Source organism: Chelonia mydas, chromosome 9, assembly GCF_015237465.2.
Source record: "Chelonia mydas isolate rCheMyd1 chromosome 9, rCheMyd1.pri.v2, whole genome shotgun sequence".
Classification (NCBI taxonomy): domain Eukaryota; kingdom Metazoa; phylum Chordata; order Testudines; family Cheloniidae; genus Chelonia; species Chelonia mydas.
In genome coordinates, this window is record NC_057855.1 from 44,159,227 (window position 1) to 44,182,376 (window position 23,150).

Sequence of the window (23,150 nt, forward strand, 5' to 3'; positions counted from 1 at the left end):
TTCCAGGATATTAGAGAGACAAGGCGGGTGAACTGATGTCTTTTATTGGACCAATTTCTGTTGGTGAAAGAGACAAGCTTTTGAGCTACACAGAGCTCTTCTTTAGGTCTGGAAAACGTGCTCCAAGTGTCACAACTAAATAAAAGGTGGAACAGAGTTTGTGGGTTTACAACAAGCATAATATTTCTTCTCAGGCAGCCATTTTTAAAAAGAGTTTCCATGCTTTTATTATGAAAAGTTAAAACTATGGTAAAATTTTACTTGGCTACAGTCACTACAATTCCAGTACTAAACTTCTTACTTTGCTAAGTGTTCTGGGATATACAGTCCATGAAAGATTTTATATAACAGCTAGCATTTCCATTCTACAGCTCAGTAACTCACCGTTTCTGCACCAAGTGTCTGCAAGCCAGTATAGGTTCTGTCCAACTGTGGAAAACAATTAGATGAGTGAGTACATTGCAACATGTTAAAATATTAATATTTTAGCTAAAGTTTACAACTAATCTTTTCTGAAACAGTAACACAGCAGCAAGCTCCTAACTACAATAAACTGTGATTCCATAGCAGAGCAGTGATGTATCAAATTTACCAAAGCTAGAGATCACATTTTCTTTGGCAAGTAGCACCGTTTGCACTTTGTAGTGAGCAGAAAAACCATGCTGCCTCTAGGAGGGGGGGAAGGTAGGGTGCGCGTGCGTATAAATCTGTAGGGGGAGGGGAGACTGGCATTCTGCATTAATTAGAATAAATTCTAATTAATTTAAATTAATTACATAAAAATAATTTAAGGTACAAGTGACTCTATCCTCAGACAAGTGACCTTTTTATTCTTTGCATAAACCCAAATAAATATGAAACAATCTCAATTATATGCAGCAGCATCATTAAATGGAATTTTTGTTACTGCTTAGCTAGTTTACCCTCAGGCCAACTAACCGACTGAAGTCACCTTACCCAGTGCCCCATCAGTAGATAAGAGACAGGAAGTTTCAATGAAAACTGTGACACCAGCTGACAGAAGAACCCAGTAGCAGAGACTGCCTGAGCCATACAAATTTCAGAAGAACTCATGCTAGCAGGCTAAGGCCCTGTCTACATTAAGGACATATGCACCAGTGTGCAAACTCTTAACATAGACATGATCTACTGGCACAAAGCAGGGTTTACAATGATTCAGATTAACTGGTTCATTTACCAGATTAAGCTGCACCACAGTAAACTGCAAGTCTACTAGAGCTAGGTGGAGATGAGATTTTGTTGAAAAGTCAAATCAAGAATATTTTGGACAAAGCCAGAAATATTTCAATTCTGAAATACCGCAATGGTGCCTCAAGGGAGTCGTAGTTCAGTTGCTTCAGGCTCCCATTCACTTCTACAGGCCAGGCTCACTGGCCAGATGATGTCTTCCAGAATGCACCAGGGTCTCTCCCCAAGGTAAAGGGATGCGGTGCATCAGGGCAGTCACTTGGCCAGGACCCATGGTGATGCAGTACACCTGGGGGGCCCACCCACAGAGAAGGGGAGTATGGGGCATCCCTTCTATAACTCCCATATGGCACAGCAGTGGCCATTCAGAATTGGATTATTTCAGTTTTCCAGGATTTCAGTGAAAAGTTTCATTTAGTCAAAAAACAAATTTTCCATCAAAAACCAGTTTGGATGGAAAGTTTGCAACCAGCCCTAATGCCTAAACCATGAGCATGCATCGAGGTAGTCACACTGGTGAGACTTTCCTTAACATAGACAAGACCCAAGTCAAACTATAATAGTGCAGTGACAAAGTTCTGAGGACAACTAAGAATAGTGAAAAAGGAAGGGTAATAAGTGAATTCTGCTGGGGTTGGGCTCAAGTAATTAAAAAGAAAATAAAAGTAATGGCCATTTTCAGAAGTGCTGTGCACCCATTAAACCTCTGCATTCCAGAGCCTTTGGAAGAGTCAGGCCCATAAGAAACAAATGAGGATTCTGGGTTTTCCCTCTTCACCCCTTCAAGAACAGGATAAGTCGAATTGTCAGGCTGCAGATCCTTGGTAGCTGCAGGTAAAACCACGGGAAGGAACTAAATAGAACCACCTCTCCTTATGTAGAGAAAGATGCCCCTACTAAAAGCCTAGCAAGTTAAAATTGATGAGAAGATGATAAAAATCCAAAATCACAGGGGAGAGCAGCTAAACACTTTACTTCTCTGACCAGAGTCAATTCCAACTTCTTAGACATTGGATGCCCCCAATGGAACATCACCTCTTATATGGCTGATGTCACTTACTTTGCTGTATTTTCCATCTTCATCTCATATGTCCCCTAGTCAGACGTCAGAGGGCAGCGGTACACAAACACAATAGAGGAAGGCCACAAACACAGCACATTCCATAGGTTCTCTTGCTGACTCTATCACCCTCTGTACCAGCCATTCTATTGAAGTACCTTCAGATTGTGTATGATATCGATCCTCTTGTTCTGGCTGTCCTTAAAGTGAATCTGAACCCTCACTGGAAATTCTCCCCAGCCTCGTCTGGTTAAATGAAATGGAGGCTCTCTGGAAACAAACAGAAATTCACATTTTTTTTTTTTTTTTTTTTTAACAGATACCCGTACGACAACTTCCACATTCATCTCTTCAAACAAAAGAATGCTTTCCTGATTGGCTGCTAATTATCCTCAATCCCACTCTCCACCAGAGAGAGAACATGCGGTCTACACAGACAATCACAGAGACATCTTCATTGTGCATGGGGGAAGGTAAAAGAAAATGATGCCAAAATGGTGAACATTGTGCCAGAAGAGAAAGTAGTAGAGTCAGTTCCTTAATAAATGGCTGCATGATGTCAGATGGTCAGTACCAGTGAAAATCAGTACCATTTGACACTGTCGCAAGCTGAATTTCCAATGCAGAGTTATTATTCTTTCCCTCCTACCATCTACCTAGTCATAAAAGACATTATTATAGTGTTGGTAGACAAGACCAAAGCAACCTCATTTTGACCACCACCTTCCCTGAATACTTCTGGACCCTCACTCTTGCCAGTGCAGGTTTGTCCTTTTATAGGAAGTATGTCCCAGCTGAAGGGATGCATGTTAGAGAGATTATTATAAAAAAAAGAAACTACAGAAATTTATAGTAGCCTGGGATTTTATTTAATTTATATCAGTTCCTGAGGTTGGGACAAATAGCTAGCCCTGCCTCCCCCACGCCTTTCAATCCTGACTGCCCAGGAGCAATGCAGTCTCAAGAACACTGGCCATGTATACACATTTCCAAGTCATAAATCAATGAAGGGAATAAGGGTTGTTAATTTATTAGTAGGGAAGGAATGCAGGGAATGAATAGTGCATGTTATTTGCCCAAACCTCATTTTCTCAGCACTCTCACTGCGGGAGTGTGAAAAAGGTGAAAATAGGCGTCAGATAGTTCTTTCTAAGGGCAGGTCTACACGATCGATTTAGCAGGTCTAGTAAAGAGTAAGGTAGACGGAAGAGTAAGGTAAGACGAAAGGAGATTTTCTCCCATCGACCCCATGGTAACTCAACCTAAGGTATGTTGACTTATTCACATAGCTGGAGTTGCGTAGTGTAGGTCGACTTACCGTAATAGTGTAGACATAGCCCCAGAGAGGGAGAGAAGGGACAGGGAGAGGAATAGATCCTATAAAAACCTCATCTACAGTGGTTTCACACCAGTGTTTTAAAAGGTGCTTGGACAAGTCCTGTGGAGGGACTGAGGCCAATGTACATAGGAGTTACTTTCCTAATCAGTCTGAGTGTGTTATGCCCTTATCTTAGTGGCAGAAAGAAGAGTGGAAATCTACTGTGGGGGAAAAATCCTGTAGTTTACTCTGTTGACCTCAGTGGGGAAATATTTTTCAACAATGGTTTTGGAGAGGGAATGTTGACACTACTACATTTGGCACTGCTTTTCTCTAGTGTCAACACAGCCATACTGTTATTGTAGTCATTCCTCAAAGCATGAGGTTAAACCCAAGACTATGAGTTGCCCACAGGAGAGAGCAGGAGGAAGGCATTTCAGGAAAAAGCTCCTTACTGAAACACACAAGTATCTTTAAACAAATGGGAATTCTAAAAACTCTGGCAAAGAAAATGAACTTTTCACATTGGACTGGGTGGGAGAGAACATCTGTTTCGTCTGGCGTGCAGCCAAACTTGCAATGTAAGTGAGGTAATGAAAATAACAGATACACAAGTCCATACTGCTAATATGAAATACAGCATTTCAAGTTTCTCTCCAGTAGGAAAGGCTCTCTTTAATCTGTTAAAACAACTTGGTATGTGTTTCACAAGACTGTGGCATAACAACTAGCAAATGCTGACAACCACCTGGAGAATTAGCTATAGTTAAGCCAAGTTAGAAGTTAAGCTAAAATACCAACAATGCAGCCATAAAAAGGTGAGAATTTCAGTATTTCAATCCCGACAAGCTCAAAGACTCAAGTAATTCTTGATTACCTGACTTCCACCAGGTCGTTAGGTTTGTAACTGGGATGAAGGAAGAACCAGACTTTCTTGACAAAATGATTTATGCTGGGTTCTCTCCGAGAGCCTCGTACATACACCATCCATTTATGGGTTGACTGATCGTTTTCCTCTCTCTTGTCAGGAGGAATATACCTAGCAGAAAAAGTAAAAATAAATAAATAAATTTACATACACAAAAGATTTTGCTATGCTGGTTTTGGATCAATTTGGCAAGAGTTTTAGGAACAGTAAAAGGCTAATTTAGGCCTATACTACTGGCCATATTTGGAGCATCTTAACTGCATCGTCCAACATTTCACCAAACCCTCCAAACCCCCTTATCCAGGAACAAATCTGAATGGCTTTTATGTACATTTGTACTCTTTGCTTTAACTGCACTCCTTGGTATCTCTATACATGCTACCCTTCCTGTGAAATAGCTCTGTGTAAATTTCCACCATCTAATCCTTGTTTCCTAATTAGGGGGTTTAATTTTAACCCCTCACGAGTGAGAGAAATTTACCTACCAAATCCTCTTCATACAGTTTTGGAGATAAATCACCTTGAAGAATGGTAAGAGTCAAGCATAATATATACATAAATCTTAACTTATAATAAACGACAGGGCTTGACCCACAAAGTCAAGATCTGGACCCAGATTTCTCAGTGTTTATGGGTGTTTTTAGGACCCATCTCTAATGGTAAGAAAAACAACATCCAACATTCACCACCAATTTGATACTTTCTACTCTGTGGAAAAAAAAAAACGGACACGAGTAGTGCTGCAGCTGGGGCTGATGGCCAGAAGTAGAGCTGTTCAAAGCTTTCCAAAATGAAAAATTTTTTCTCACCAAAACTCAGCCTTCAACTTTGAGAAAACATTCAATTTCTTTTTTAAAATTGCCCATTTTTTGAAAAATTTCTCCAGAAACTCTAGATTAAAAATAAAGGAGACTTTTGGTGATTCTGCTAAATGAGGTATATTCTCTCCCCTCCCACATTTTGGGGCTGCTTTCATCCTTTTTATACTGTCAATTTTTGATTGGTCATTTTAGTCACACGGAGGGATTTGCTAATCCAGAATAAAGGAATCCCATTTTTAAAAATTTCTGATTTTGGAAAAAAACATTTAAAACGTTCTGGAAAATGAAAAATGGAATGGTTTTGGAAAACAATGGAATTAAAAACAAGTTTTGAGTTGTCAAAACTTCTGTGACTCCGTGTTTGTTTTTTTAACTAGCTTTTGCTAGAGGTGAGCTGCACTAGCAATAGGATGCAAGGGAATTCGCACAGTGCACGCCTGCACTATGCTAGCCACACCCATTTCCAAAACTTTAATGACAAAATTAAGTGGCTTTGCAAGGGTTTTGACAGAAATGCTGCTCAATCTGACACAAAAAACGTGAAATGACATTTCCTTAATTTGTCTTCACCTTAATTCAATGACATTTCCAAAAATTACCATACAGCACTATGGTACTAACTAAGCCTGCGTCTCTTACCATGGTGGGAATCACGTAGTAGCTCAGTGCTACGGTCTTAGACCAGCTCTGACTATCCTGGCTTCATTGAACCACATCCCATCAAATACTAACTCCTACCTTCACCAAAGCAGGGTTCTGATCCTGCAACTGGAGCCCTGTGGGGTCTCAGGGACTTCCCAGGCAGATCCTATTGCAGGATCAGGGCCTAGTGCTGCAGGTGGTGGGGCTGGAAGAACTGAATGGGTCAAAATAATTTCTAAAAACCTTAGTTTTGAAGCAAGTGCAGAATCAAACTCCACAACTGTTATTACGATGAGCACTAGCCCTGGGTCCCACAACAGCTATTGCTCACACCACATGGCCAATAAGGAAGGACTGGACTAGGAGTGCTGGTATAGCTATTGTTTGGAGTGTGCCTCAATTTTAGCTACCTCCTAACTTTAATCCACAATTCAACTCGATGGCTAGCAACTAAGACAATTAGTAAGACCTTAAATACTAACTTGGAGACGTTGCCAACCACGATTGTTTTCTTCACATAAAGCCGTGAAGTTTCATCATTTAACAGACCGGCCTTTCGCTGGCCTGTTTTGTGAGAGCTTGTAACACCAGAACTGTCCTGAGGGGCAAAAAAAGCAAAAATCAACTTTGCAAACACAGACTTCTTTGGTACTAGAAAGTAAGCTGCTGTAGACCAATAAAAAAAAAAAAAACATTCTAAAACAGACACACACAAATTGCTAACTGCCCATTTTCAAGTAATTTATGTATACAGCAAATAAACACTATATGGCAAAGCCGGGGTCCAGTTATCTGACATACACAATTGGTCTGGGCCAATATTTTACAATAGCAATTAATTAATTTGGATGGCCACCTCAAGATACTTGATTTTCAAAAAGTGCTGAGCACCTGGTGTCTGAAAATCAAGCCCCTTTCAGGAGTCTCAACTTGGGCATCCAAAAATCAGTAGCTGTTTTTTTAAAATCTTAGCCCTGATCTCTAGAACCAAATTCTGCCCCCCAGGGCCTCTATAATTACTTCAATGGAAGTGCCAGATATGTGTCTGGAGGAAAAATGTGGCCCTACTCCAGTAAGAATGATGGATAACAACAGAGCACCAACATCCAGATAAAGCCAGTGAATAGGCAGTAATCATCAGGTAAAACACAAACAACCCAAGTGACCTTGTAGCGATCACTTATTAACTGAAGGACAAATCTACAGGAGAAGGTAAGATTGTAATCAGGTCCAGGACCAGTATGTGCTTCAGTGTCATTTGCAAGGGGACTAGAGATACTTTTCTGGGCTCTTGACTGGCTGAAAATGTTGCCCTGAGAATATGGTAGGGCAGAGGTTCTCAACCTTTTTCTTTCTGAGACCCCCCCACAACATGCTATAAAAATTCCAGGGCCCAGCGAGGGAGAGGGGACTCGGGGCTCTGGACCAGGGTGAGGAACTTGGGCATAGGTGTAGTCTGACTTTTATTTTGGGTGGGCACAGGCCAGTGGGGATTGAGCCAGCTCCGCATGGCAGGGTATGTGGAGGGAGCGCCACCTCCACTCCCTGACTCACCTCAGCAGGCCACCTACCAGTCTAGGTTTGGGGAAGGAGGGAAGGAAAGCACAACCGAAATTTATAACTCAAAGGTGGGGGACTCAGCTCAGAAAGTTTGAGAACAGTTCAGGGTGCAGGTAGAGGGGTACCTAAGGGCTGTGTGCGGGCATGGGGGTAGCTCAGGGAGTAGCTAGGGACTGTGTGCAGACAGAGGAGTAGCTCAGGGTGCAGGGAAGGGGGTAGCTAGGGGCTGTGTGCAGGCAGGGGGTAGCTCAGGGTGCAGTGAGAGGAGTAGCTAGGGGCTGTGTGCCGGGAGGGCTCTCCTGTGGTCTCTGCTCCCGGAGGGCTATGCCAGCCACAGGTCCTCCACAGGCTCTTACCTGGTGTGAGAGCAAATGGGGCTGGGAGCTAAGGAACAGCTTCAAGCCCCTGCACTAGCAGCAACAGGAGACAAGGGAATGCTGCAGATGCCTGCTCCATGGCACCTAGCCAGAGCAACAGCTACTGCCCAGCTCTGGCTTCCCGCTTCCGACCTGGCCAGGGGGTGGGAAATGTGTGTGGAGCTGCCCTGCTCTTGCAGTGTAGGCGTTTTTGGTTTTGGTTTTCTTTATTTTTGGGGGGGGGGGGGGGGGGGGAGGGGGGGAGAACATCCCCCTGCCTCCCAACTCTGCCCATGGGCTCAGAGCTTCTGCTCTGTGGGGAGCGCCGAGGTTCCAGCCCCACTGCTCCTGGCTTCAGCCCTGCAGGGGGGTGGTCATCAACCCCGCGGATCCTGGCTTCAGCCCTGCAGGAGGTCCTGGGGCTTGGACTCTGGGTTCTAGCCGCAGGACCCCATGGCCCCCCTGAAAAGGTTTGCGGGCCCCGCTGTTGAGAACCGCTGTGGTAGGGTCTTCAGTAATCTGACAATCCACATGTCTACAATAAAAATGGATTCTGTGTTGAGTTTATTGGAGAACAGACGAGTGAAATCCTGTCATGGAAAGTAAGGGGCTTACTGCAGGCTAACTGGGGGGCACTCAGTCACCATCTGGCTACACTCTGGCAGTCAGTAACTCTCCAAAACAGGGCTGGGGCCCTGCTACTTGACTGGTGGTTCTGGGCTGCCTCCCTGCTTGCTCAGCATACTACTCCATTCCGCTGGGCATTATTCAACTTCACGTGCCACACAGAATCAGTTATTTCCATCACTGGTTACTGCTACTTGCCAAACTGTGGAATTCAATTATCTTCAATGGGTCAACCCATCACCGGTATGGATTAACGAGGTTCTGCTATAATAGTAACTACAGGGCTCTGATTTTTTTTATGCTGGAAATGGAGAGACTCTTTACAGGACTCTTCTGGCAGATCTGGATCATTTCTATTAGTCTGTACGTTATTAAACAATCATGCCTTCGTTTAGGCAATGCTGTGTAATGATTAGGGCCAGGGGGTGGGGGGGGAGACGGTACCAGGAATCAAGACTCCTTAGTTTCTCTGCCAGCTATGCAACCAATTCATTGAGAGACCCCGAGCAAATCTGAGAACTTCCTTCTGTAAAATGGGTGCAGTAATAAGTACCGTCTGCCTCGCAGGTATGGTATAAGTCTTAGTTCTTATTTGAAAAAGGGCTCCGAGATCCTCAGGTGAAAAGATGCTATTGATTCTTCATAAACTTAAGTCTGGGAATTTATAAAAGAGTTGAACACTTTCCTGGGAACAGTGGAAAAAAACAGATCCCGCCTTGCTGGCAGCATTCTGGCTGCAGCCAGAAAGGAAATGGATACCAAGTTAGGCTAATTATGATTTCCCAGAGAAGCAGCTGGGTACAGATGAGAAGATTCCCCTTTCTCCTGTGTAGGATTGTTAACTGGGGCCGCTTACGAGGAATCTGTTTCTCCGGAGAAGACACTGTTTGCTACTGTTCAGAGAAGAGTTAATTTGTTAACTTGCAACCCCCAGGAGCAAGTGAATTAATTTGTTTCTATTCCTCTGAAGGAAATGAGCTGACAACTGACCACATTGAAAACAGGGGAACAGTTGGTGCTTGTTATAGGAAAGGGAACTTTTTTCCCCTTCCTTCCCTTTCTGAGGGAAGGAGATGGTTTTTGCTTTAACACCGTCAGGATGATTTAATCAATGAAGACACCCTGCCAGTTAGTATCATATTATCTAAAGGGGTGCTGAGCAGACCAAACCTCAGATACAGTAGATGAAGTCTTCAGAATTGCTGTAAGTGATGCAATTCCCATAGCAACTAGCAGCCAGGCAGCTGCACCACTGAGAGACACATCCAAAACAATGAGCGTCCCAGCACGTGCCAGCAGAAAGCCACCATCTGGCAAGACAACTTGGATGCTCACTTGGATACAACACTGCTGGGAGCCACAAACTTCCCCCTCCCTCTGAGGGCTTTTCTTCACTGCACAGTTAACTCAAGCGTTGCCACTAACTTGAGTTCCATTCACAAACAAACCTCTTAGCTCGAGTGTGGTGGTGCTTTTAAATCAAATTGGCTGACTCCCCTCCCTGCACCCTGAGCTACCCCCTGACCGCACACAGCCCCTAGCTATCCCCTCCCTACTCCCTGAGGTACCCTGTGCCTGCACACAGCCCTTAGTACCCCTCTCCCTGCACCCTCAGCTGTTTTCAAACTTTTTGAGCTGAGCCCCCATTTTTGAGTTATAAATTTTGGTTGCAGCCCCACCCCAAACCGGTAAGTGGCCTGCTGAGGTGAGTCAGGGAGTGGAGATGGCGCTCCCTCCACATACCCTGCCATGCAGAGCTGGCTCGATCCCTGCTCACCTGTGCCCACCCAAAATAAAAGTCAAACTAGACCTATGCCCGAGCTCCCCACCACCCTGGCCCAGAGCCCCAGGTCCCCCGTTCCCTGCTGGACCCTGGAGTTTTTAATAGCATGTTGTGCAGGGGTCTCAGAAAGAAAAAGGTTGAGAACCTCTGCCTTAAAGGACCTGTGTGCTAACTGGATCTGTAGCCTAACTCAGTGGTTCTCAACCTTTCCAGATGACTGTACTCCTTCACGGAGGCTGATTTGTCTTGCATACCCCAAGTTTCACCTCAATTAAAAACTACTTGCTTATAAAAATCAGACATAAAAGTACAAAAGCATCACAGCACACTATTACTGAAAAATTGCTGACTTTCCCATTTTTACCATATAATTATAAAATAAACTGATTTGGAATATGAATATTGTACTTACATTTCAGTGTGATACTTGAGCCTGTTTTTCACTTGTGAGCCTTGTCTGAAGCCTGAACCCAGGCAGCGGGGCTGAAGCATGTGATTTAGCTTTAGGGGACCCCCTCTGGCGTGCATCCCTGGACAACTGCCCTGCTTGCCAACCCCTAATGCTGGCCCTGCACTTGTGACCTCCCTTAAACCCATCCCTCGACTCCTATGGGGGCTGTAACCCCCAGGTTGAGAAACACTATCTAGATGAGTCGAGTACCCCATGGAAGATCTTTCAGTACTCCCAGGGGCAAATGTACCCCAGTTGAAAACCACTGGTCTAACTTATTAGCTGCCAACCCGATCACTCTGCAGTTCAAGCATTATTTCACAGCAAGGCCGCTCTCACTGGAACTAACTTGAGAGGAGTTAACTTGAGTTAATTCTGTAGTGAAGACCTATCCTCAGTAAGTCTGCACAATCAGCAAAAGGCAACAGAACAACCTGCTGGTGGGGCATGGAAGGACCCCCACAGTATGTCTACACCATGATAAAAAAATCTTCCATACTGAGTCTCAGAGCTCAGGTCAGCTGACGCAGGCTCACAAGGCTTGAGCTGCAGGGCTATAAAATTGCAGTATAGACATTTGGGGAGAAGCCTGGTCACCGAGACCTGGGGTCTCAGAGCCTGGGCTCCAATCTGAGCATCTACACTGCAAGTTTATAGCCCTGCAGCCTGCCAACCTGAGTCAGCTGACCAAGCCAACCACAGGTTATTATTGCAATGTAGACATATTCCCAGAGAGCAGGGTTGAGAAAAATATACTCCTCACCCTGCTCCCCTGCCAACGCTGGCACAGGCCCTCCAGGTAGTTGGGAAGGAATTTCTGGGACCACACACACCTTCTGTCCTTCTGCCCACCCCCTTTTCACAGCTTTACATTACCCGTCCGGTATTTCTGCTTGGTCTCTGATCCAGGTTGTTTGCCAATCGCTCTTCCATGTCCAGACTGCCATTGTCTTTCTCTAGGAGGAAGTCATTGTGCTGAGATAATGAGTCACTTTCTGAATGGTTAGCAGATGGAGTTTCTGATCCATGATTAGCAGGAGATGAGGATCTGGATGGCGATTCCAAGAACTTCTTGACTGAAGGATGATTAAAAACCATAGAGTCGCATGTCTTGGCTCCCTGCAATAATAAAGTTCAGGCAGATCCATTATTTTTTCCAGCGCAAATGAAATTGGCCAGAAAATGAAGAGAAGAGTATCAGCATACAGAAACAAAGAACCAATATTTAATCATAGGTAAATGATGATTGAAAAACTGACTACTGCTCAAGAAAAGAGGGCCAAATAACCTACTCCAACACTAAAGATGCCTTGGTCCAAAAAAAATCTCCACTGCAACACACCCAGACTACTTTGCAGGATGACATTAAACCAAGACTGGCTTCTTTAGGCTTGCAGGCATGTACTTTCCCATAACACAGGTGGTAACGTCACACCGTGTATGCTGCTCTATTCCTGTGGTCAGGCAGGGTATTTAAATGCATTAGACTCTTATTCTTCACACAACTGGCATTCTGCAAAAGACTAAGAGATAAGCTGCATGCATCAGTGCCCTGCCTGCTCACAGAAGGTAACCAGAGGGTCAAGAGTCACATGCTTGCTCATGCCTGCAAACCAAACCAGGCATACTAGATCTCATCTTAGACCTACCTTCCTTAACAGAGTCCCTTTATAAGTGACCTGCAAAGGACAACAATGGGTTAATGCCCCTCTTTTGGCTTTTTTATTATGTATAAAGGCAGCCTAGGAGGCTTTTTTTTGCTTGCCAGTTTAACCTTAAGCATATAAATCTGCCTCATCAAGGAGCTCTCCCTGGAAGAGAGAGAGACCTGGAGCAATAACTTTCTCAGTCCTGAACTGAAGAGGTAGGAGGTGGGGGTTCTGAATCTTTGGGGGATGGAATTTTCAACAGTGCTTACGGACAGTGAGAAGCACTTCAGTGTTTCGAAAAATCCCATGGCTAATAAAGCTCTTTCCTCCCAACTGTTTGTTAGGCAATTGCGTTCAATAGAATCATAGAAGATTAGGGTTGGAAGAGACCTCAGGAGGTCATCTAGTCCAACCCCCTGCTCAAAGCAGGACCAACACGAACTAAATCATCCCAGTCAGGACTTTGTGAAGCTGGGCCTTAAAAACCTCTAAGGATGGAGATTCCACCACTTCCCTATGTAACCCATTTCAGTGCTTCACCACCCTCCTAGTGAAATAGTGTTTCCTAATATCCAACCTAGACCTCCCCCACTGCAACTTGAGACCATTGCTCCTTGTTCTGTCACCTGCCACCACTGAGAACAGCGGAGCTTCATCCTCTTTGGAACCCCCTTCAGGTAGTTGAAGGCTGCTATCAAATCCCCCCTCACTCTTCTCTTCTGTAGACGAAACAAGTCCAGTTCCCTCAGCCTCCCCTCATATGTCATGTGTCCCAGCCCCCTAATCATTTTCATTGCCCTCCGCTGAACTCTCTCCAATTTGTCTACATCCTTTGTGCAGTGGGGGGCCCAAAACTGGACACAAGGCTCCAGATGTGGCCTCAGCAGTGCCGAATAGAGGAGAATAATCACTTCCCTCAAATACTCGCTAATACTCACTAATTAAATACTCACTAATTAAAACAAACTTTTTAGACAGCCTGGCCATGTCTACACTAGCGAGTTTACAGCGACATAGCTAAACTGATGCAGCTGTGCCGCTGCAAGAGCATTCGTGTAGCCGCTGTATGCCGACAGAGAGAGCTCTCCCGTCGATATAATTAAACCACCTCCAAAGAGCGGCAGTAGCTATGTCGGCGGGAGAGATGACTCCTGCCAACAGAGATCTGTCCACACAGGCGCCTCTGTTGGTGTAACTTACGTCACTCAGAAGAGTGTGGTTTTTTTCCCCACACCCGAGCAACATAAGTTACACTGACAAAAGTGCTAGTGTAGACATTGCCAGTCAGAGGCTCTCTCTTCCCCTCCTGAATCCTGAGCTTTGACTTCCTTGGTATTTGTGATGTAATCATCCTACTAATTCTCCAGTTACCCATAAAATATTCCATGAAAAACCTTTCAGCCTTCTCTGTGCATCAAAGGAGCAAATAACCAAAAACCCATTTTGTTTATACTCCTCTAAGCAAAGAGGCTTACTAAATTTCAGGAAAAACGTTAATAACTGAAACCATATTTAATTATAAATCTCAAAACCCATCTGTATTGCAGTAAGTTCACATGGTCAGAAAAGCTGGTTTTTATTTTAAAATTACAGCAGATCAAGAATGTTGTAAACACAACTTGCTGGAAGGTCATAGGTATTTAAAAAGGGAACACAATGAATTAAACCACAACAGACTGACACACTTTACTAGACATGAAAGCAAAACTATGGTAGCTGCCGATAAAACCAAACCCTTACTTAAAAACATTGCATAGATGGCAAAAAATCTAGCAGCCTTGTAAAATGAAAGGAGCTTTGGTCTGGCCAACATGCAAGTTAGACCCTTTGAGTGAAACTCAAATTCAATCAGAAATGCATCTGAACTTTAGCACCCAGCACAAATTCAAAAGCTGTAGAAAAAAACAGGGGCAATGGCTATACTTTTGTAAAGATTTCTTTAGCAACTTTTGAAGTGAATATAATATTTGTGAAGCACATCAGACTCACAGATAAATTGGGGAAACAAACTCTCCATCTGATAGAACAGATACAGAAAGCAGGAGGGGGCAGTAAAAACCCATTGTTAATGTGCCTTCCCTGTGGTACTAGAGGGAGCACTTGAAGATCAGAAGTAGCTCAGTCATCCAGAATAGTCAACACAGAAATCCAGAAAAAACATTCCTCCTATCACCACCAAATTCTCTGTCCATACCAATTCAGCAACATGTGTTTGAAGAGGCAAAAAGCGAGTCAGATTTTAAAAAATAAAATTGTAAAAAGCCTCCTGGAAGTGCTAATAGGATACTAGTGTAACAAAAGCAACCCCTGCTGAGTAGAACCACACATCTGGGTATTCTCTAGGCAGGTAAGGCAAACCCATGGTTTCCATCCACACGCCCAAAGTTTGACACAGCAGTTCCATCCTTTATTAGAACACAGATAAAACATTACCCTCAATCCAAACATTAGCAATTTAAAGGTGAACTGCAAGTCAAAAACAAAACTTGAGTTAAACCCAGACACAGCACATGTCCTGACAGTCCAACTTGCTAGACCACAGGGGCACATAGCATGGAAGTAAGTTTTAGCTAGCTGTTTCTAAATTCACTTTCTCCCATTTATTACATCTCCTTGTACTCCCTGGTTCACGGCAGGTGTTATTCTGTGAAGTCATAAATACAGTGGGCTCCATGTGTAAAAGTAAGGATAGTTTTGAAGTTAAGGCACTGACCGGGACTCAGGAGATCTGGGTTTCTGTTCCCAAATCTGCCAGATTCCCTGTGTGACCTTGGATAAATCATTAATCCCTCTTCTATCTCAGTTCTAATCTGTAAAATGGGATAATACTGTCCTACTCTAAAGAGTGTTGCATAGATAAATTCATTAATAGTTGTGAAGTCCTGTGTACTAATACCGTGATGAGCACTGTAGAAAAGACACTACATTTCAGAAAACAAAACATGGCTGGGTGATGGTTTTTCAGGGAGAGGAGGGAACAGTGTTTCTGGGATAAAATAATTTAACAGTGTAGTTAAAATCTGTCTCTGCTGAATGCCCCTGCAGCCTGTTTTGTGGCAGCAAAGTTTTGCACAATTCAGTTACCACGTTTGTTTTACAGTTCAGCTTTCAAGGGTTTACGATTGTACCACAAAAGCAAAACAGGAAAGCTACACAGCGGCTAAACTATGCAGCCTAACTTTGCAAATATTCTGCAGTTTTACTGTTCCAAAAATAAATTTTTACCTCTCCAACTTTAAGGAGACCAGCAGAAGCATAATAGTTAGCCACAATGCAGGCACGAAGCTTATCCATCATCCTCCTTGCCTCAAGCAGGCGCTATAAAAAGAAGAGAAACTGTATTATAAAGTACTGCTATTGCAGCACTTTTCAATATTTCCTGATCCTCTAACTTATCTCCTTTTAAGAGAGAGACCTTTATACCTGATCTATGACTTCAATCTCATGTTCCTTATTCTTCATTTCAACAGCAAACTGCTCTTTAATAATTGTCTCAATCTTCTGTACAGCAGCATCTCGAGCTGTTCAAAAAAGCACATTAAAGTAAAAGGGAAGTTTTCAGAGGCAAGGATTTATAGTTCAATCCTAAAGGTTCTAAGTGAAAAGAAATGTTATAGAAGGAAAAATAAAGTTTACTGTAACTGAGCACAACACAATGAAAGGGATCTCTAGCACTGAGTGCCAATTTCTTTTTATTTCTGGTCCGCACCAGAACATAATTTCTCTTAAAATATGTACAAAAGTTGGTTTTTACAAGGATTTTTTTTTTTCTTGTAAGCACTGAGGTGGGAGACCAGTCACGAGACACTGTTTACTATTAGATCTGAAAAGTAGTAAATATTAAAAGAGAAAAAAATGCCACACACACTGCAACATAGCCATTAGACTATAACAAACATATGCATCAATATGCAAACACAATACAGAGAGGATGACGGGGCAGAACCACACACACACCAAAGAGGAAGTCTACAGATGGGAAAGGGAAGGCTGTATCCTACTATGATATACAGCAGTGGTGCCCAACCTTCGACCCACCAGAACATTTCATAAGGCCCATGGCCCACTTCAACATAATACACTAACGGCTGATTCATTAGTATTTCTTGTCATGTTTATATAATTTTAGTTTATACAAGGAAGTATAAAAAAAAGCGATAAAGAATGGGTTGTTTTTTTTAACTGAAGTGTCATGTTTCATATAAAACAAGCCTGTAAATAACAACTCTCTGCATTCGCAGCTCAGCTGTAGACTAACCGGACCAATTAAACATATACTTCTTTAGTGATTGTTGCTATAAAAATTCAGGAAGACATCTTCGGACATGCACAGATTAGCTGTAGTCTGCCCTAGATGCAATACTTTTGATTGGCAGGTAAAAGCAGATGACGCACAAAAATGCCTCCAACAAAAAAAAAAAATGGAAATTGAGCGTTGAATGTCATGTTTTTCAAGGTAAGTGGACCGATCAATTCTTTTTTGTCCTCATCAAGGCCAATCGTTATGTCTCATTTAGAAACAAACAGTTGCAGTGTGGAAGGAATATAACATCAAGAGACACTATGACACAAAACACAGGAAAAAGTATAATGCATAACAAACTGCAAAGATCATATCTTTGAAAAAAGAAATTGGAAGTTTACAGCAAATGCTAAGAAAACAAGAAGAAAATGCAGCAGAAGTGAAGGCAAGCTACTGTATTGTGTATTTACTGGGCACTAAATGTTGATCTTTTTCTGACAGGAGTTCATAAAAAAGTGTCTGAATGTGGTTATGGAGGAAACGTGTACTAACAAAAGGAACCTTATTGAAGCAGTAAGTCTGTCTCGCCAGACTTTTACTTGAAGAATAGAAGATATCGGTGAAGATTTAAAAGAACAGCTCTGTGAAAAAATCCAAAATTGTGAGATTTTTTCAATGGCTTTGGATGAAAGCAATGACATTACTGATGGTGCTAACTGTCATTCATGGAATAAACAAGGCATTTCAAGACACTGAGGAGTTTGTGGCGCTCCAGACACTTCATGGGAAAACTACTGGTGAAGACTTGTTTTGGAGATTTGCCCATACTATTAGGGAACTCCGTCTGTCTTGAAATCAACTTGCCACAGTAACAATGAACAGCACTAAGAACATGGTAGGCCACAAGATTGGACTGGTGTACAAGGCTGGTGATTCGTGTAACGCTGAAAGGCCAATGGCCTTGCATTGTATTATTCACCAACATGCTCTGTGTGGAAAACTTCTAAACTTGGAAAATGTAACGACAACCATGGTGGCCACTGTAAACTCAATTAGAGCACCTGGGTTGAATCACTGCTCATTTCAAACATTCCTCAAGAAAACTGATTCAGAATATGAGGATGTGCTGTAGTATAGTGAGGTATGCTGGCTTAATCGTGGAAATGTGCTCAAACTTTTCTTCGCCTTGCGGAATGAAATCAGTATTTTCATGAATGAGAAGTCTAAAAATGTATCTGAACTCTTAGATCCAGTGTAGTTGTGGGATTTGGCAACTCTAACAGATTTAACAAGCCATTTGAATTATCTCAATTTGAAATTGCAAGGTAAAAAAAGGCTTGTTTCCCATTATACTCAGATGCAAAAGCCTTTCAAGCAAACCCAAAACTCTTGCGACAACACCCAAAGAGAGGAACACTATCTCACTTTCCTTCCTGTGAAAAACTCAGTCGGGATGAAAACATTAGCATTCCGGTTCCATAAGCCCAAATGGTAAAATTACTGGACCTCCTGGGTGAGAATTCTGAGGTCAGATTTTCTGAATTCAAGTCACACACAAGTGACGTTTGACTGTTTGAAAAATCCTTTTGTTGCTAAAGTGGATAATATCCCTGCCTCTCTGCAAATGGAGCTGATTGAACTGCAATTTAACGGACATGTTTCATAAAAAGAAACAAGTGGAGTTTTACTCACTGTTGCCCAATGATCAATTAGAACAATAGTTCACTGCGAAGCCAGAGACCCACTCGAACACCTTAATCTCTAGTATGGCATCAGATGCTCGGTATCACAGTAAGACACCCGCATGTCAAAGTAATTTAACTTTGAATATAAAAGGGCAGGGTAGTCTTTCATTAATGCAAGTCCCAGCATAGCATCATCTAATTTTTGCAAAGCCTCAAATACTAAGAGTTACTCTCCTTGAAACTGAAAGTTAGAGACTTCAGCCACAATGGTGACTGAGTCCATCAAGGAAATACGGTGCCCACAAATTGGGCTGTTGTGATCTCCTTATGGGTGCCCTTTATTCCCGCTACATCAGCCCACAACTCAGTTTCTGCAATATGTTACAAATGGAACACGGCACTCTGGCCTGGCTGGAAAATTAAACTGCCTTTCCGGGAAAAGTAACTGGGTTCAAATTAACTGACTGTAGCTGAAAGTCCAGGTCAATCTCTCCTCCTCCCACTCACCCAAACCTCGGATCAGAACATTTAAGCTTTGTCTACATTCAAAGCTGCACTAGTTTAATGTAAATCCATTTAAAACCCGACTTAGTTAAACCAGTGCAAACAAACATTCTTAAACTGACTTCAACTGACTCGGATTGCTTACCAAATTAAGCTAAAAATCGATATAAGCCAGGTTTAAATAGATTTAGGAGACTGTCCACACAAGGGTTTGCACCAGTTTAACAAAGTAGACCAGACCTGACAAGTACATTCAAACTAAAGCTCTGCCTCAGGCATGCCTACTAGTGCACTTCCCCCTAGTCTCACGTCCAAGTTACTTATATAGTTGTCAACATCTTCCCCGCTCCTGGCAGCTCAGTTCTGTTGTTCTGCTCCAGCTCCTTAGCTTCCTCAGATCCCAGACAATTCTGTTCCTTCAGCTCTACTTCCGCTCATCCCCTCCCCTCCCACTAGCAGCTCAGAGCTGCTATGCCTGTTGTCGCTCAGCCCACTCCACGTCCTGTGACATTCACTTGCCCAGAGAACACTTCAACTTGTCTAGAGCTGCCAGGCAATAGGATTGTTCCCAAATTTAGCATTTTCCATTGTGCTGAATGAAAACCCATTCACCCTGCTGCTTCTTCTCTACTCTCCACTGTATTCTTCCATCCATCCAGCTTTCCTCCATCAATTTTACCTTCCCTGTCTGCCTCTTTCTCCCAGGTCTCTCTCCCCTATGCTGCTTCTCCAAGTTTCACTTCATTGGCCTCATCTGCCAAAATTATGATCATCTGTCTCCGCTTCTGCAAGATTCAGAAATCTAAACATTAGCAACAGCCTTCTCTTCCCAGCTATGGTTTGCCACCCAATTATATCGTGTGAGCCTATGCACTGTCTGTCAGCACTGTCTTGTTTCTTTACTTTGGCCTGGTCTACACCTAACACCTAGGTCAATCTAGCTACATCACTCAGTGGTGCGAAAAATATACACCCCTCAGAGATGTAGCAAAGCTGCCATAAACCCTAGTACAGATAGCACTAGGTCGACAGAAGAATTCTCCTAATTTCTATGCATTATTTGCTTCTTTATCATCAGTACTCACTGTAACTCTAATGTAAGGCTGGTTCGTCTGCTCAGCTAATAGAGCTCAATACCTGCAGTCTTCCATAGGGTACAGTACATGGAGAGTTTTATGTTCCATAAGATTCCATGACACACAGTTCCTACCTGACTGTTCTGCTGCTTTGTGACGTTTATTTGGATGGGTGACTGAAATCTCCTCATAGTCTGGGTCCTTCTCCTCAATCACTCTCTTGATTCCAGACATGGTAGTTTGACTGCTTCACTGAGAGGAGAAAAAAAGAAATCCATATGTTATTACCCACATTGACAATCGAACTGACTTCAGGCCTCTAAAGCCACATGATTTAATAGGGGAAGTCTGCCCTCCAACTGGTAAGAGAGGAAAGCCTATGTTTTGAATGGCTGTTTCCCTTATTGCTCCTAGCTGTGATTTATCAAACTGCTTAAAACGCTACATCGTTCCTGTTCTGATTTTGTTACACACCACTATACAATCCAAGAGTGCAGCTCCACATCCAGGTTTGTTTCTCTCTACAAACACAGGCAGTGGTACCTTTTTAAAGTAAATTTTTCATTGAGATGGCAGGCCAGAAAGCAGACGTTATCTATCTTGCCACTGAACAGTTACAGCAATGCAAGATATCTCATCCCTCACCTGGAGGGAACATCTTTACAGGAGCTCACTTTCCATACCTTTTTTTTTCTTGGCCCCTTTGCCAAGACTTCTAACAAAGAAGCTAGTTGTCATGGATTTGCAATAGGCACATTTGCCCAGTCAGAAGTAATCAGAGACCACCAACTTTTCTCCCTCAAACTAGTGAGGGATGTTCACTACCAACTGAAGTGAAGGCACCAAATCCTGTTTCTAATCCTCTGAATCATCCAATCTCTTATTACTGGAGTGTCTGTGCTTCTTCAATGTTTAGAGAACATCCAAATTTGTCTGGATTAACTGATTAATACCCAATTCTAATAAAGCTAGAATTCTCATCAGCATGTCAGTTGTCATCCCCTTTCTTTCTCACCTAATTATTATACAGTAATTTGTTCAATGCAAATTGATTCATTCTTTGGTATCAACAAACTGGGCAAGTATAATTGTGAATCTGCTGAGGTCCATATAAGCAATAAAGATTTTTAAAAAAGCAACACCAGTAGAAAAAGCTAGGAAAGTTATACAGGTATGAGGTAGTTGTGAATTTAAGCCACTGTAGATATACCAGTATAAGGCTCTGATTTGATACTTTTATTCCAGAATGAGAGTGCCTTTTTCCAGTTTCATTTATGTTGCTTTGGATGGGGTTTAAACTAAGCCCAAAAAAGACATTCTTATTCCAGAATAAGAGAGTTCACAAGGTGAGTTATACTTGTATAACTAGAAAAGTTCCCCATGTAGACAAGCCATTAGAGATCTGAAATTACGTAAGGATTTGCTTTAACATAAAACTCTGCATTTTTCATTTCAACAATCTACAGTAAAAATGATATGACAGCATGTATGCTTGTGTCAACTGTAACTAGGTTTAAAATGAGTGCCCTTTCACAATCAGGTACAGTTGAGAAACATGGCTGATCTTAGCTGCATAGTTCGGCCGCATGCTACATAAACATTTTGCATGTGCTTTTATTTTTTACCTTTGAGATATCAGCAACGTAAAGTCTGGTTTCCCCTGCCTTTGCTAGGGAACGTGTGGGAGGTGTCCAATGTGGATTTTAAACTCTCTGCCCTTTTCCAAGGAGTGGAGTGTTGAATCTCGAACAGATGTCCCCTTTATTGCCGAAGTTAAACGGACATTAACAAAAGCCGTTTTAAAGAGTCAGAATAAAAGTTACTTTCTTTCAATTACTCAGCTTTCAACTGTGATTTGTGTTACCACTAGTCTTCCAGGTGCCTTCAGAGTTTGCGGGGTAGACAAGACCTGAATTTGAAATGAGAAAGGGAAAAAAAATTCTTAGATGATCTTTATGTGGAGAGAAAGAGGGAGGGCCCCACGAGGTTACCCGTACCCCTGGATCTGGGGAGAACATGGCTGCTTGCAAACAGGGCATGACCCTCCGCCGCCACTCACGTCGCCTGTTGAGGAGGCAAATGTGCCACCTTTGTGTCTCCTGGCTGCGGGGGGGCAGCAGCGCGCCCTGGGCATGGGGCGCCCATGGGCTCGCACATCCCCCCAGCTGCACGTACCGCAACCCCCCTGCCCGTTCGGGGACCCGACCGGCGCCCGACCCAGCCTCAGGGGGGAGCTAGCCCTGTCCCAGGCCGCAGCCCCAGGGCGAGGGGGGTGGGGGGGAGAGCCGGGGCGCCCCCTGGTGCAGGGCAGCGGCCCGGGGGCGACTGCCCCTGCAGAGCCTACACCGGGGGCAGGGCGCCGGGCAGGCCCCGCCTGCTGCCCCCGAGCCATGCGGCCGCCCCCGCATTGTCCCCTCGCCGTGCTACCCCAGCCCCGCGCCGCAGCCTCGCCGCCTACCGGCCTCCGCTGCTCGCCCCGCCCGGCCGCCGGCCCCGAGCGCTCAGCGCGGCCCCCGGCCGCCCTGTGCAGCAGCCGCCGCAGCGAGCGCCGCCATCGGCCCCGCGCCCTGCTCGGCTCCGGCTGCCAGTCACTGCGAGGGGCGGGAGCCGCGCAGGCGGACGGCGGCGAAGGGGCGGGGCGAGCCGCCCGGCGGCCGCCGCGGGGCGCCAATGGGAGCCGTGGCGCCTGGGTCGGGTGTAGCGGAGCAGCTGCCAGCCCCACCTCGCCTGCGGCTCAGGGTAGATCGAGGCCGGCCCCAGCTCTCCCGTGACCCGCTGGGGCCTGGGCCGAAGCCAGGCGTTCTCCAGCCGGGCCGCTGCTCCTGGGTTGCCCAGCTGGAGACCCCGGAACGGGTCAGGAAAAGCCCCCAGACACACACCGGCTGCCGTGGCCAGTGTAGAGTTTGAGCCCCAGTCTCTTTGTTAGGATAGGAAGGGCCCTGCAAGGGGTAACGTGGCTCTGCACAGCGCCTGGGTGGCAAAGTGCCCTTGTCACACAGGAGACTGATTTTAAGGGAACCATTAAAGTTTCTCTCTCTGGGAATAAACATCTTGCTCCATGAATCAACGAGCCATTGGCAGCCTGGCTTATCCCTTTTTAACTCTACCTCGTTCTCTCTGGTTGACCTTCTACTAGTACAAAACAACCAAGGGACACAATGATCGCGTGAAATGCTCCTTTAAAAATAATGGCTCCTCTCGCATACGGTTTTTTTCCTCTAAAAGCTATCAATGCTGC

The 23,150-nt window shown here is 44.1% G+C and overlaps 1 protein-coding gene across 3 annotated transcripts in view; it reads right to left on the bottom strand.

The window, feature by feature from the left end:
* Positions 1–22,503, bottom strand: part of YEATS2 (YEATS domain containing 2) — a 77,113-nt gene extending 54,610 nt beyond the window's left edge. Inside the window, exons 1-10 of one of the 3 annotated variants that reach the window (XM_037908326.2) lie at positions 22,371–22,503; positions 21,538–21,821; positions 20,047–20,164; positions 15,828–15,925; positions 15,630–15,722; positions 11,632–11,874; positions 6,461–6,576; positions 4,465–4,626; positions 2,428–2,539; positions 385–429 (exon numbers count right to left, since the gene is read on the bottom strand). In XM_037908326.2, the coding sequence (XP_037764254.1) occupies positions 385–429; positions 2,428–2,539; positions 4,465–4,626; positions 6,461–6,576; positions 11,632–11,874; positions 15,630–15,722; positions 15,828–15,925; positions 20,047–20,146 (969 nt within the window). In that variant the 5' untranslated portion in view covers positions 20,147–20,164; positions 21,538–21,821; positions 22,371–22,503. The remainder of the gene's footprint in view (positions 1–384; positions 430–2,427; positions 2,540–4,464; positions 4,627–6,460; positions 6,577–11,631; positions 11,875–15,629; positions 15,723–15,827; positions 15,926–20,046; positions 20,165–21,537; positions 21,822–22,370) is intronic. The other 2 variants (XM_037908328.2, XM_037908327.2) reach the window with 2 other exon arrangements.
* Positions 22,504–23,150: the final 647 nt, after the last annotated feature.